The sequence below is a fragment of the Piliocolobus tephrosceles genome, chromosome 4 (genome assembly GCF_002776525.5).
Source record: "Piliocolobus tephrosceles isolate RC106 chromosome 4, ASM277652v3, whole genome shotgun sequence".
Lineage (NCBI taxonomy): Eukaryota > Metazoa > Chordata > Mammalia > Primates > Cercopithecidae > Piliocolobus > Piliocolobus tephrosceles.
Window position 1 is genome coordinate 157,081,511 of NC_045437.1, and position 14,154 is coordinate 157,095,664.

Here is a 14,154-nt window from a genome sequence, read left to right on the forward strand (position 1 = left end):
TTGGATGTTTTCCTGTTGTCAATGTAAAATAAACTTTGGACATTTGTATATTTCATCTCTTTTAGTAATTCTGAACCTTCACATCATAATAGTGAGGGAGCAGATAACTCCAGGGATGATTCTAGTAGCCACAGTGGATCTGAAAGCAGCTCTGGATCTGACTCAGAGAGTGAAAGTAGTTCCAGTGACAGTGAGGCAAATGAGCCATCCCAGAGTGCATCTCCTGAGGTGAGACAGAGGGAAGGGGGTACCTCCCATAGGCCCTCTCAGGGTCCTTGGTGATGTCCATTTAAAACCTGATTCAAATATAAAAGGAGAAGGAAAGAAGGTTCCATATTCTGACAAAAAGAAATTGTACTGTGTACCTTGGAGGAAACCTAGATGATTCCTTGTTGTTTGAACAAATTTGGTCTAGATTAGGAACTGCTTGGCATATTACAGGTCACTAAAATATTGTGTACCTTTAGTTTGGTCTTTTATTTTTATAACTCAACATGGTAATTGATGTTCTGTAGTTACAAAGAACATCACATGTTGATAAAAAGAATCTTATGTAATACAATTTTAGTGTAGCTTGTTAAATTGCAGTTAAAAATCTCTTTGTACCTACATCATTTGTTTATTTTCTAGAATTAAATATTCTGTATGGCCATTTGTAATTATACCTTTGAAATTGAATTCTTGAATAGGAATATTTGCTATTTAAAGGTTACATATAACATTAAGCTTATCTTTTTTTTTTTTTTTTTTGAAGACGGAATCTTACTCTGTCACCCAGGCTGGAGTGCATTGGCTCAATTTTGGCTCACTGCAACCTCCGCCTCCCGGGTTCAAGTGATTCTCCTGCCTCAGCCTCCTGCGTAGCTGCGATTACAGGCGTGTGCCACCACACCTGGCTAATTTTTGTATTTTTAGTAGAAACGGGATTTCACCATGTTGGTCAGACTGGTCTCAAACCCCTGACCTCATGATCCGCCCACCTCAGCCTCCCAAAGTTCTGGGATTACAGGTGTGAGCCACCGTGCCTGGCCGCTTATCTTCTTATTCAGATGATCAGATGATAAGAGCTAATAGTCGATACTCAGCCCTTTGCTTTGGTTCATAGAGAACCATGGCAAGTAAATGCTTTGGTTGCATTAGGCATTGTGGTTTTTCCTCTTCTTTGAGGTTGTAAAGGGGGGAGAACGCTTCAGTATGGAAAAAAGCATATATGTTTCTCTGTTTTTCAGCCTGAACCCCCACCAACAAACAAATGGCAACTTGATAATTGGCTGAATAAAGTGAACCCACATAAAGTGTCACCCGCTTCTTCAGTGGACAGTAACATCCCATCATCTCAAGGCTACAAAAAGGAAGGCCGAGAGCAGGGCACTGGGAATAGCTACACTGATACAAGTGGACCTAAAGAAACGAGTTCCGCTACTCCTGGACGAGACTCCAAAACCATCCAAAAGGGATCAGAAAGTGGGCGTGGGAGGCAGAAATCTCCTGCACAGAGTGACAGCACAACACAGAGAAGAACTGTAGGCAAAAAACAACCCAAAAAGGCTGAGAAGACAGCTGCTGAAGAGCCTCGTGGAGGCCTGAAGATAGAAAGTGAAACCCCTGTAGACTTGGCTAGCAGCATGCCCTCCAGCAGACACAAAGCGGCCACCAAAGGCTCAAGGAAACCCAATATAAAGAAGGAGTCTAAGTCTTCCCCTCGACCTACAGCAGAGAAAAAGAAATATAAGTCAACAAGTAAATCTTCCCAGAAATCAAGGGAAATCATAGAAACAGATACCTCATCCTCAGATTCAGATGAAAGTGAGAGCCTTCCTCCTTCCTCGCAAACTCCTAAGTACCCCGAGAGCAATAGGACTCCTGTTAAGCCCTCCTCAGTGGAGGAAGAAGATAGCTTTTTTCGGCAACGAATGTTCTCTCCTATGGAAGAGAAGGAACTTCTTTCACCCCTCAGTGAGCCTGATGACAGGTACCCACTTATTGTGAAGATTGACCTGAATCTTTTGACTAGAATACCAGGAAAGCCTTACAAAGAAACAGAGCCGCCCAAGGGGGAAAAGAAAAATGTGCCAGAAAAGCACACGAGAGAGGCTCAGAAACAAGCCTCAGAAAAAGTTGCCAACAAAGGCAAGAGGAAGCATAAGGTTTGTGAAGGGTTTTTGTTGTTTGTTTTGAAACATCAGAATCTGAAATGTGGTGGAAATCTCAGTAAGCCACAAAGTAACAAGGCAGGTCATAAACTGTGAAGGAAAATAGTGGGTAAACCCAAGGCCCACTTGAGGCTACTTATGGAACAGTCTCTTAAAGATTTCTGTGTTTCTGCCTGTGTCCTTCAGTTAAAGCAGGATAGTTGCTAATGAAATAAGAAATGAGCCAGTGCTTTTCAGCATGTGCTGACCAGTGTAGAGGTTAGAGAGCAGCAACTTGCACACAGGCATTTGCAACATTCTCAACATTTTGGTTGTAGGTGTTTTTAGTTTTGGATACGTACTCCCCGGATTGTTATAATCCCTACCATTCTCTTATGTCATATACCCAGATCAAGGCACACTTTTAATAACTCATCTACTGTGCACCTCTGTGCCCCACCTTCTCTTCCTTAACAAAGGTCAGAACTAAAAATATTGCTGGCTCATAGCCAGCTCTCATCCCTAAATACTTCCAAGATAATTTTGGATATAGAGGCAAAATTTGTACATTTAAGGTCTGCTTTTCTTAGACTGAGGAAATGTGAAAATTCACACATGTCTATGATTGGAGGATAATAATCATACAATGAAGAGATCTGAATCACTACAAATATAGAGACTCTGTGGGAAAAACAGCCTGATCTTTTCAGCTCTAGTGGGGAATTTTCAGGAGAACGTAAAGTTTTAAGTAGTCTATATCAAAGAGTAACTATAATTTCCCCTGATACATGTGTATGATTGTGAAAGACTAGAAGTTTGAAGTTTGAGTAGCTGAACAGACAGGTATCAGAATGGCCTTACCAAGTAAACTTGGAACACAAACACCACTCCATTTGACCTGAAAATCACATATACTACAGGGAGAGTAGAGCACTTTCTTAAAATGGCGTGAGATATTTTCCTCTCTCCTTTTCATAAAACCACAGTGCCATGTGCAGATGATATATATTCGGACAAATTAGAATAATACCTCACTTCTTTTTTGAATCTTTAAAAATTGAAATTGTCCACATTATTTGAATTTTTAGAAAACCAATGCTTACTGCTCTCCTTACTATACCTAATGAGTTTCCATTATCATTGTATAGGGATGTTTTGCTGAGCTAGTAAGCTGTTTAGGGCCACTGGCCCCTGTAGCCCACAGCCTCAGATTGCTGGACTTGGCTGTGGGATTTAATTCATAGAATTATGTGGAATAAGAGCTTGTGTATGATGGACTCTGCTCTTTAGGAACCTAGGATTTTTTTATGGAATTTAAAAAGAATGGTCCTTTTGTGCTTAAAAAGTATTACTTTTTTCATAACATTTTATTTTATTTTTCTTACTTTTAGAGACAGGGTGTTGCTGTGTCACCTAGGCTGGAGTGCCATGGTATTCATAGCTCACTGCAACCTCAAACTCGCGGGTTCAAGTGATCCTCCCTCCTCAGCCTCCCGAGTAGCTAGGACTACAGGCATGCGACCCCACACCTGGCAAATTTTTTATAGAGATGGTGTCTTGCTCTGTTGCCCAAACTGTTCTCAAACTCCTGGAATCAAGCAATCCTCCCACTCAGCCTCCCAAAGCACTGGCATTACAGGTGTCAGCCACCACACCTGGCCCTTTTATAAGATATTCAAACATTTAAAATATAAAGTGTCAACGGCAATACCTGGAGATAAAGCAGGTAGTACTAAGAGAAGACCCAGTTAAGGGTAATAAAGGGTGTAGATTTCTTTTTCTCATGTTTTCATTTGTCTGTCTTTAATCGTTTGTTTAGGGGAATAGATTCTTTTGTTATGGTAGAATATTTACATTCTTGTGCCCTGATATTTGAAACAAAAGGAAAACTTAGATTCACTTAGAAAAGTAACATTGGCAGTGGATGGGCCCACCACTTGTGTTTTCCATCAAAAAGTTTTTTCAGTCACTAGGCTGGGCTGTAATCAAAAGTAGGGACCATAAAAATTGTTGGCAAAGTTGTGAAAAAGTTGGAACTTTGATACGGTCCTGATGAAAATGGAAGTGATACCACTGCTTTGGAACATAGTTTGGTAGTTACTCAAAAAGTTAAACATAGAATTACCTTTTGACCTGCAATTGTACTCCTAGGTATATATCCAAGAGAAATGAAAACATATGTCCACACAAAAACTTGTACTTGAATGTTCATAGTAGCATTATTCATATTAGCCAAAAAGTGGAAACAACCCAAATGGCCATCACCTGATGCATGACTCAATGAAATGAATAAATTCTATGCAGTGAATACTGTTCAGCTATAAATGAGAATGCAGTACTGATCCGTGCTACAACATAGATAAACCTTAAAAATGTTACACTAAATGAAAGGAGCCACAAAGGCCACATATATTGAATGATACCGTTTTCCTGAAATGTCTAGAATAGGCAAATCTATAAAGATGAAGTGTGATTGTCAGTGTCTGGGGGAGGAAGAGATGGGTATGGAGTGTGTTTTCAGGATAACGAACACATTTTAAAATTCATTAAGCCGGGTGCAGTGGCTCAAACCTGTAATACCAGCACTTTGGGAGGCCGAGATGGGTGGATAATGAGGTCAGGAGATTGAGACCATCCTGGCTAACATGATGAAACCCCGTCTCTACTGAAAATACAAAAAATTAGCCAGGAGGCTGAGGCAGGAGAATCGCTTGAACCTGGGAGGTAGAGGTTGCAGTGAGCTGAGATCATGCCACTGTACTCCAGCCTGGGCGACAGATAAATAAATAAATAAAACTAAAATTCATTGTGGTGATGGTTGTACAACTCTGAATATACCAAATGTTATGGAATTGTGTGCTTCTGAAGAGTGAATTTCATGTTATGTAAATTATATCTTAATTATAATTTCACAGATACCACCCCCCAAATCATTACATTGAAAAGATGCCATCTTAGAGACTGTAGGAAATCTGTTTCAGTCTTTGGGTTCTGTGTATCTAAAATAGGAGACCTCAGCCTTAAAACCTAATCTTTTTGAATATTATTTAAATGAATTGTTGTACTTTTATCTTTCTGATGCCTAATAAGGGATAAACTCTTTGTGGGTAGCTAGTGCTGGAAGCTGAAGTTAGTTGAATAAAAATCAGACCACGGTTTCTATTTTTCATCTAGAATGAAGATGATAGCCGAGCCAGCGAGAGCAAGAAACCCAAAACAGAGGACAAGAATTCAGCAGGCCATAAGCCATCCAGCAACAGAGAGTACGTCCCCAAAACATGTTGCATGCTACTGTTGTTAATATATGTGTATCATTTGATAGTGGGTACTTTCTAACATGCTCTAAGTGTTCCTTTTAGTAAGTGAGTGTTACATAAATGCACACACATAACATATGCCAAATAGTGGGAGCTTTCGCTTTTAGCTAATAGGAATGGAAAACATTTAAAATTTAATTCTTCCTTTCTTCATTTTTTATTGGGGTAGGGGTGAGTATCGGGGGAGAATTAAAGTAAAACCATGCCACTTTCTGGTTAGATGGCAAACTTACCTGTAATTTCCAAGAGACTGGTTGCCAACTTAAAAATGGTAATCTCTTCATTCACTATTCATCATTTTGTTCATTCATTCAGCCAATATTTATTGAGTACTACTGAGTGGTAGGTCGTGTTTTTGGCCCTGGATATACAACCACAGGAATAAAAACCAAGAAGATGCCTATCCTCGTGGAATTTACAGTCTTATTTTGTTTTATAGAAATCATGTGTCCTAGTAATCAAATGGGGAAAAACAGATTTGTCTTGAAAGCAGACAAAGAGAAATGGAAAAATGAGCTACCCTTGTATTACTCTGTGGAGAAATGAGGGCATTTGTTTGGTTTGGCAGGTCATCTAAGCAGAGTGCTGCAAAAGAAAAGGATTTGTTGCCTTCTCCTGCCGGACCTGTTCCTTCAAAAGATCCAAAAACAGAGCATGGCTCTCGGAAGAGGACTATTAGTCAGTCTTCTTCCTTAAAGTCAAGCAGTAACAACAACAAGGAGACTAGTGGCAGCAGCAGAAACAGTTCCTCTTCATCGAAGCAGAAGAAGACTGAAGGGAAGACTTCCAGTAGCTCCAAGGAGGTTAAGGTAAAGTGTTGGGGGCCTGGGGCTTTTGAAAATCACTCAGCTTGCCATGTGACTTTTCCAGGGTGACACTGTGCTTTGAAATTATTGTAACATATTAATAAATACATAGGCCTATGCCTTTTACCCTCTATATGTAATAATCCTAATAAATGAATACAGTGATGTAAGACTGTGAAGGCAGTAAGTCAGCTGGTCCATTGAAATAAAAACCCCTGGGTACGGTGGCTCATACCTGTAGTCCCAGCTATTTGGGAGGCTAAAATGGAAGGATCACTTGAGGAATTTGAGTCCAGCCTGGGCAATGTGGTAAGACCCTGTCTGTAAAAGAGCTTTAGAATTAAAAAAAAAAAAAAGATAGAAACCAGTAATTGGAAAAGTTGGTTATGGAAGTTTTTAAAATAAGAACTAAATGGTTTTAGTTGCTAAGATTGAGTTCTTGTATATTGTTTGAAATAGGCTTTTAGTTTCTCAGAATTATACTTTACAAACTAGTTATATTATGTAAAGTGACAAAGCAGTCATTTGGCTTTGATTCATGAAATAGAAAAATCTTTAGCTAAGTTAGCACTGAAATTATTTCTAATTATTATTCCTAGGATACTCACAATGTAGGGGGGAGTATTCTTCACATTTATAGATGGAGATTTGGATCAAAGGGGTTTGTTCAAGGCTGTACTTTAATAGTCTCTCACCCTCAATTTGTTTACCAGGTCATTTGCTTTCTAAACTGTTCTGATCAGAAGCAAATTTACTCAAATCAGAAAATCAGAAAATACCTATTATTTAGTAAGCAAAGGTTTGAGAATTGAAAAATAAGACTCCTTAAAGCTCTTATATTTATTAACTGTGGTAAAATTTAAAAATTTTTAATTGAGATTATTTTAATTAACAACTTCTTAAATTTAAATACACAGAAAGCTTTTTCTCTAGCTGAACAAGCTCCTACTGTAGTAGTTTAGTGTTAGCACAAGGTGCTTAGGACCTTGACTCTTACATTGGCCAGCTTTATTGCTCCAGTTCTCCATCTGCCTGCTGATGTTTTTTCTCTATTTCCCATCCTTTAACTGTAGGATTTGAGGCCTCTGTGCTTGCTTCTTGAAACCTGCTATTGCTTTTTTTTTTTGGCTTTTAAGTAAGTGAGCTCTCCTCTTTTGGATTCTGCTATCTCATAGGTAAAAATCACTGTGTGTATGCTTCTATCACACATAAAGAAGGGAGTTTCTTCAAGAAACTTTCAAGCTTCTTGAAAGCAGAGATTTGTGTCTTGTTTTGTGTTTTATCCGGTGCTTAACTTGCTGGGTAATGAGGAAATATTTGTTGGATCAAATGTAGTCATTTGGTACTCTGTTGTTTTCAACAAAATACAGAATAGGGCCTTACCACTTTGATTTCAATAGCTCTTGACACTTAACAGTTATTGAAGTTAATATTTGTTAGTCTTGACCGTTCCCAAGTTAGGCAATGACATTTGAGTTTTTTAGAGAACAATCTGTAATTTAGTTAGGAAATACGCTATTTTTTATACTATCAACTAAAGAAAAAATTAGATCTGGAAAACCAACATTACACATAGTTTTTATATAAGAAAACTGTGTTTAAATATTTGGAAACTTATTTTCAGAAATCCTCTGAAAAGCGTATCTGAATGTAGGTCCTTATGGGTCTATTTATAAAACATAGAGGCAGCCAGGCATGGTGGCTCACGGCCTATTATTCCAACACTTTGGGAGGCTGGCTGGAGGACTGCTTGAGCCCAGGAGGTTGAAGCCACAGTGAGCCATGATTGCACTACTGCACTCCAGCCTAGGCAACAGAGTGAGACGCTGTCTCAAACAAATAAATAAATAAAACAGAGGGAAAGCTATCCTAGTAATGTTACAGTACAACATAATATTCAGAAAGCCATTTCAAAGTACAATTATATATTTAAAAATCTTATATTTTTTATATAAATATAAAACATTTTATATTATTGGGTAAATTGTTAGGTAAAGTAAAATTATATATTATTGGGTTTTCTAATGTTGAAACATCCATGCATTCCTGGAATAAATTCCACTTGTTTATGGTGTTTTATTATGGAAAAATGTATGTTCGTTTTATTAAAGATAGGGCTGGATGGGAGGCAGTTGAGAGAGAGTCATAGCTCTTTCATAAAGGGCTATATTGATAGGAGGCAGAAACATATAGCCAGGTGCAGTTGTACATACCTACGGTCCCAGCTACTCAGGAGGCTGAGGCGGGAGAATCACTTGAGCCTAGGAGTTTAAGATCAACCTGGGCAACGTAGCAAGACTTCATCTCTTAAAATAAAAAAAAGACATGTGGATGAGAGGCAGAGTAAAGTTTAAGAAAGTAACTTGGCTTTTGAAGTCTGGCAATTCTGAATTTAAAACTCAAATTCCAGGAATGCCACTTAAAACCTGTTTGAACTTAGGCAAGTTACTCAACCTCCTTGAGACTGCTTTTTCATTTTATCTTAATAGCAGTACTTATTTCATAGGTTTGTTAAAGGATTAACAATAATGCTAAATACTTAGTTAACTTAGTGCCTGCTAAGTTGTAAGCACGTAATAAACATTAGATGCTGTTAATATTATTGCTGTTTTCATTGACCAGTAACTACCAATAAATTTGCCATAAGTAGTGCTGCCATTTTCATACTAGGCTTTTGTCTTCCTTATGTTTTAATAACTGCCTAGGCCAGTGCTGGGCATATAGTAGACCCTTATATAAATATTAGAATGAATATTTCAGTTATATAAAATGGACCCATTGTTTTCTTTTTTTTAATTTACATTATGAAGTTTATAAAAGTTTTGTAACAAGGAAATTCATTACGAAAGGCAATGAAATTTCGTTTCCTTTTTACCAGTGGCTGAAGAAATGCTATTAGTTTCATTTTTAATCTCCTTACAGTTTTCATTGTAGTTATATATTTTTTTGGTCAGGAAAAGGCTCCAAGTAGCTCCTCTAATTGTCCACCATCTGCACCAACTCTTGATTCTTCTAAGCCTCGGAGAACAAAGCTTGTCTTTGATGACAGGTGAGATAATATGATTTTTTTGTATGTGTATTTAAGAAATGGTTCCAGTCAGCATATAAGAAACTCATTTTAATTTCTATCATTGGCCGGGTGCGGCGGCTTACACTTGTAATCCCAGCACTTTGGGAGGCCCAGGCAGGCGGATCACGAGGTCAGGAGTTTGAGACCAGCCTGACCAACATGGAGAAACCCTGTCTGTACTAAAAATACAAAAATTAGCTGCATGTGGTGTTGCGCACCTGTAATCGCAGCTATTCAGGAGGCTGAGGCAGGAGAATTGCTTGAACCTGGGAGGCAGAGGTTGCAGTGAGCCGAGATCGCGCCACTGCACTCCCGCCTGGGCGACAGAGTGAGACTCCGTCTCAAAAAAATAAATAAATAAATCTGTCATTGATCAGAAGGATGTATACTTATGTATGATCTGCAGAATATTCAGGTTTCAATTTGAACAGTACCCACTAGTCCAAGTACTGTTCCTTTAGCTTAACTCCATGACTCCCATGGGGAATGTGAATGATCGGCCTTCCAGTAGAAGAATCTTACTACTGCTGATATCACTGTTAAAATGGAGGGTTTCTTAGATGAGGAAGAGCAATATTGTTTTTTCCTCTATTTTAATAAAAGGGTTATTTCTCCTACTCTCATTTTATTTATGCTTAATCTTTCAGTCAACTTGAGTAACAGTATTTGATACTAGGGAGCTTGATTTCTATTTTCCTAATTAGATTTGCCATGAGTTGGTCAAAACAACTTATGCTTTTAACCTGATACAAACATTTGTCAGAAAATATTGAAACAAATACTTAGTAATAGCTCATTTTCTTTGAGGACATAAAAACTGAGGGATACTAGATACTGAAATGAACTCGTATTATGAAAATATTTACTATTCTATTTATGATGAAAATTTACCTTGCAGAAATTATTCAGCAGACCATTATTTACAAGAAGCAAAAAAGCTAAAGCACAATGCAGATGCATTGGTATGTAAATATTCTCCTTACACTTACATATTTAATCAAATTAACTTAAGTAATCTTTTGATGTTTGTAGCCATAGTAGATCACTACTCATTACTGGCATTCTCTCCTTTCTTCAGTCTGATAGGTTTGAGAAAGCTGTATACTATCTTGATGCTGTGGTATCTTTCATTGAATGTGGGAATGCATTAGAGAAAAATGCTCAGGAATCCAAATCCCCATTCCCTATGTATTCAGAGACAGTGGATCTCATCAAGTAAGTGGAAAAACTTGGCAGATCATTGGCAATAACATTATTTCTCTGGTCCATCTAGGAAGGGGCTGATACATAGTAAACTGAAGAGGGTGTATAATCCTTTAATGTCCTTGGATAAAGGAGAAGTAGATACTTCCATGAGTATTTTTGCTTTTATTTAGGTTTGAAATTCTAATGTTTTGAGGACAAGTGAAATCATAAGATCAAGGTGAAGTGTTCTGTTTGTCATTTGTTTGTTATTGTAACTCAACAGATACACTATGAAGCTAAAGAATTACTTGGCACCAGATGCTACAGCTGCAGATAAACGACTCACAGTACTTTGGTGAGTTTTCTGTGTTCTAGCCTCTGCTAGATGACAGGAAGTTCTATAATAAATAATGCTGTGTGTGCTCTTCTGAATGTTTTCCTTGAATCAGCCTTCCATAATCCTGTCTTAAATCTGTTCTTGACGGGTCAAACAGGAAGTAACTCAAAATTCCTACTGAAAGGTTTGAGTGGTCAGTCGCTGATCCATTTCCTTCTTGATGAAAGCCTTGGCTTTGTGGGACTGATAGTAGAAACCTCCGTGGTCTTGAATAATCACTTTTCCACACTCTTCTTTTGGTACCCTCTCTCTCCATTCACCCATGCTTTTCCTTAGGGAGCAAGCATCTAGTTTGCTCAGAATAAAGGATGTGACTTGTTTGCTTCATCCCAGTGAGATATTATCAGTTCAATTGTTATAGGTCTTTAACTGGCACTGTATTTAACACTGGGAATGCAGCTAAGAAGAAAACTAACACAGCCCTGTTCATCATGGAGTATAGTCTAGTGTGAGAAGACAGAAATCAAACAAATCATCATACAAGTCCATATGAATTAAGTGTTTTGAAAGAAAAGTATATGTAACTGTAACAGTAGAGGGTAGAGAGACCTACTCTATTTAGAGGGAACAACATGTACAAGGAAGGGCTGGATGGTGGAAAGGAATGGGAAACTTTCAAGGAACTAAAAGAAGAGCAGCGAGAAGTGGGTGTGACTGGAGAGATAGGCAGGGATGATCCTGCAGGGTCTTTGTAAGCTATGTTTTGGTTTGTAATATTTGTAGTTGAGTTTCCTAGTTTTTGTTTTTTAATATTAGATTGTTTACACTTTGGTTTGGAAATTCTACCCCTTCATAATTTTTAAAACTCCATGACACGTTGGTGTCCTATGGATAAGGTTTGGATTTTGGAATGTCAGCAAATAATGAGAGGCTAGTCCTAGGCTTCTTAGCCATCTTCCCTTCCGTAGGATGTGTACCACAATAAGAGCACATCTGTTGGTTTTGCCTAAGGGTTAATGTTGTGGCCTCTGCCATGGTCACATGAACCAGTCTCCTGCACAATGCAAAGACTGTGCAGATCTGGCCACAGTTTGCTGTCCTGGTAAATAAGCTGCCCTTTTCCATTGGCTAGCCTGCGATGCGAGTCTTTGCTGTACCTGAGGCTTTTCAAACTGAAGAAAGAAAATGCTTTGAAGTACTCAAAGACACTGACAGAGCACCTGAAGGTAAGCATACAAAAGCACAAGGTCCGTTTCCTAGGAGACAAAATTTGTAGTCTCCCGTCCCCACCCTAGAACTGCCCTCATGTTTATGCAAAACACACCAGGGGAGGAGCTACTGTTTGGGACCTTTCAAATAAGTTGGAGGTTTCTTCAAGTTTTTTAATGTACGTGTATCTGATGGTAGAACTCTGGTAGCCATGTGCAGTGGCTGTATTTACTTTTTAAATGATAATTTGTTTTCAGCCAGGTGAGGTGGCTAACACCAGTAATCCCAGCACTTTGGGAGGCCGAGGCAGGTAGATCACGAGGTCAGGAGATCGAGACCATCCTGGCCAACATGGTGAAACCCCATCTCTACTAAATATACAAAAATTAGCCGGGCGTGGTGCCACACCCCTGTAGTCCCAGCTACTTGGGAGGCTGAGGCAGGAGAACTACTTGAACCCTGGAGGCGGAGGCAGCAGTGAGCCGAGATCAGGCCACTGTACTCCAGCCTGGTGACAGAGAGAGACTCTGTCTCAAAAAAAAAAAAAATCTTTTGTTTTCATGCCATCCTTTTCTGACTACTATCTTAATTGCCTAAAAGGTTTTCCTGTGTTTCTTCAGGCCAGCACCACATAAATCCTGCTAAAATCTGCCTCTGATTATGACTTGGAACCCTTCAGTAGTTGCCTGCTAGATCAAGTTTAAACTCCTTACCCTGGCCCCAAGGGGTCTCTCTCTTGTTCCTTGTCTAAACCTCTGCTTTAGGCAAACTGCATGGGGCACATACATTGTCTTTTCTGCAGCCTTTGTGCATAGTATGATTCATCTCTCCCCTCTCTCCACCCACCCACCCACCCCCTTTTTTGAGAGAGAGTTTTTAAAAAAAAAAAAGATCATGGCTCACTGCAGCTACTCTCAGGTAGCTGGGAGTAGCTGGGACTTATCCCCCTTCCCTTTATCCATGTGTTACTCATTCTTTCCTTGCCTTTTCTGTGAAGTCTTCCAGAACACCCCAGCTCTCACCTAATAATTTCTTTCTGTTGTACTTTTACACACACACACACGTATTTTGGTGTCTTAAATATTTAAAGCTGCTTGCGATCAGCTCTGACTCATTGCTTTTAAATATATTTAGAACTTTATAAAGTAGTGGTGGTTTTTGTTGTTGTTAAGTACATTTTATTTTTTCCACAGAATTCTTATAATAATTCTCAAGCACCATCGCCTGGCTTGGGAAGGTAGGTAAAATTTTATTATGTAAAATATTATTTGTGACAATAAAAGTGAAATGAGTATGGTTCAGTTTCCAAAAATGGAAAGATGACTGCTTTTTAAATAAGTAAAACAGTCTCTGATAAAATATTTTTAGAAGTTATAATTTTTTCTCTATTTTTTATGAATTGAAAATATAAGTGAACGTAATCATAAAGATTATAGATATGAGACATTTCACCTGTTAAGAAATCTGAGTTTTTACTAACACTCAACCCTTTTCACAGTTTGATTTCCATAGTTACTTGGACTTATCACAGCAGGCTTATCAGTCAAATCTTGGCACTGCCAGAATTTAGTAACAGTGACATGATTGTGATTTCTCCTCCATCTCCATGTCACTCTCATCCCACCGATCTCCCAAAGGATGAAAAACACCATGGAACCTTTTTAATTTTATCTGTTCAGTTATTATGTTTATAAGAATTGATGTTCTTTGTCCTGCATGTATTTTTTTACATAAGTTTATAATGTTAAAAGTGCAGATAAAAATACAAACAAGCCAGGCGTGGTGGCTCATGCCTGTAATCCCAGCACTTTGAGAGGCTGAAGCGGACAGATCACAAGGTCAGGAGTTAAAGACCAGCCTGGCCAACATGGTGAAACCCCATCTGTACTAAAAAATACAAAAAGTAGCCGGGTGTGGTGTTGTGCACGCCTGTAATCCTAGCTACTCCGGAGGCTGAGGCAGGCGAACCATTGGAACCAGGGAGGTGGAAGTTGCAGTAAGTCGAGATCACGCCACTGCACTCCAGCTTGGGTGACAGAGCAAGAGTGTCTCCCCCTCAAAAAAAAAAAAAAAAAAAAATATATATATATATATATAT

The 14,154-nt window shown here is 38.6% G+C and overlaps 1 protein-coding gene across 1 annotated transcript in view; it reads left to right on the plus strand.

Moving 5' to 3' along the window:
- AFF4 (AF4/FMR2 family member 4) overlaps window positions 1–14,154 on the plus strand; it is an 85,951-nt gene that overhangs the window by 62,803 nt on the left and 8,994 nt on the right. The window contains exons 10-19 of the mRNA XM_023196271.3: window positions 66–228; window positions 1,230–2,147; window positions 5,307–5,395; window positions 6,018–6,258; window positions 9,210–9,304; window positions 10,224–10,287; window positions 10,404–10,540; window positions 10,794–10,865; window positions 11,980–12,073; window positions 13,250–13,293. Of these exons, the coding sequence (XP_023052039.1) occupies window positions 66–228; window positions 1,230–2,147; window positions 5,307–5,395; window positions 6,018–6,258; window positions 9,210–9,304; window positions 10,224–10,287; window positions 10,404–10,540; window positions 10,794–10,865; window positions 11,980–12,073; window positions 13,250–13,293 (1,917 nt within the window). The remainder of the gene's footprint in view (window positions 1–65; window positions 229–1,229; window positions 2,148–5,306; window positions 5,396–6,017; window positions 6,259–9,209; window positions 9,305–10,223; window positions 10,288–10,403; window positions 10,541–10,793; window positions 10,866–11,979; window positions 12,074–13,249; window positions 13,294–14,154) is intronic.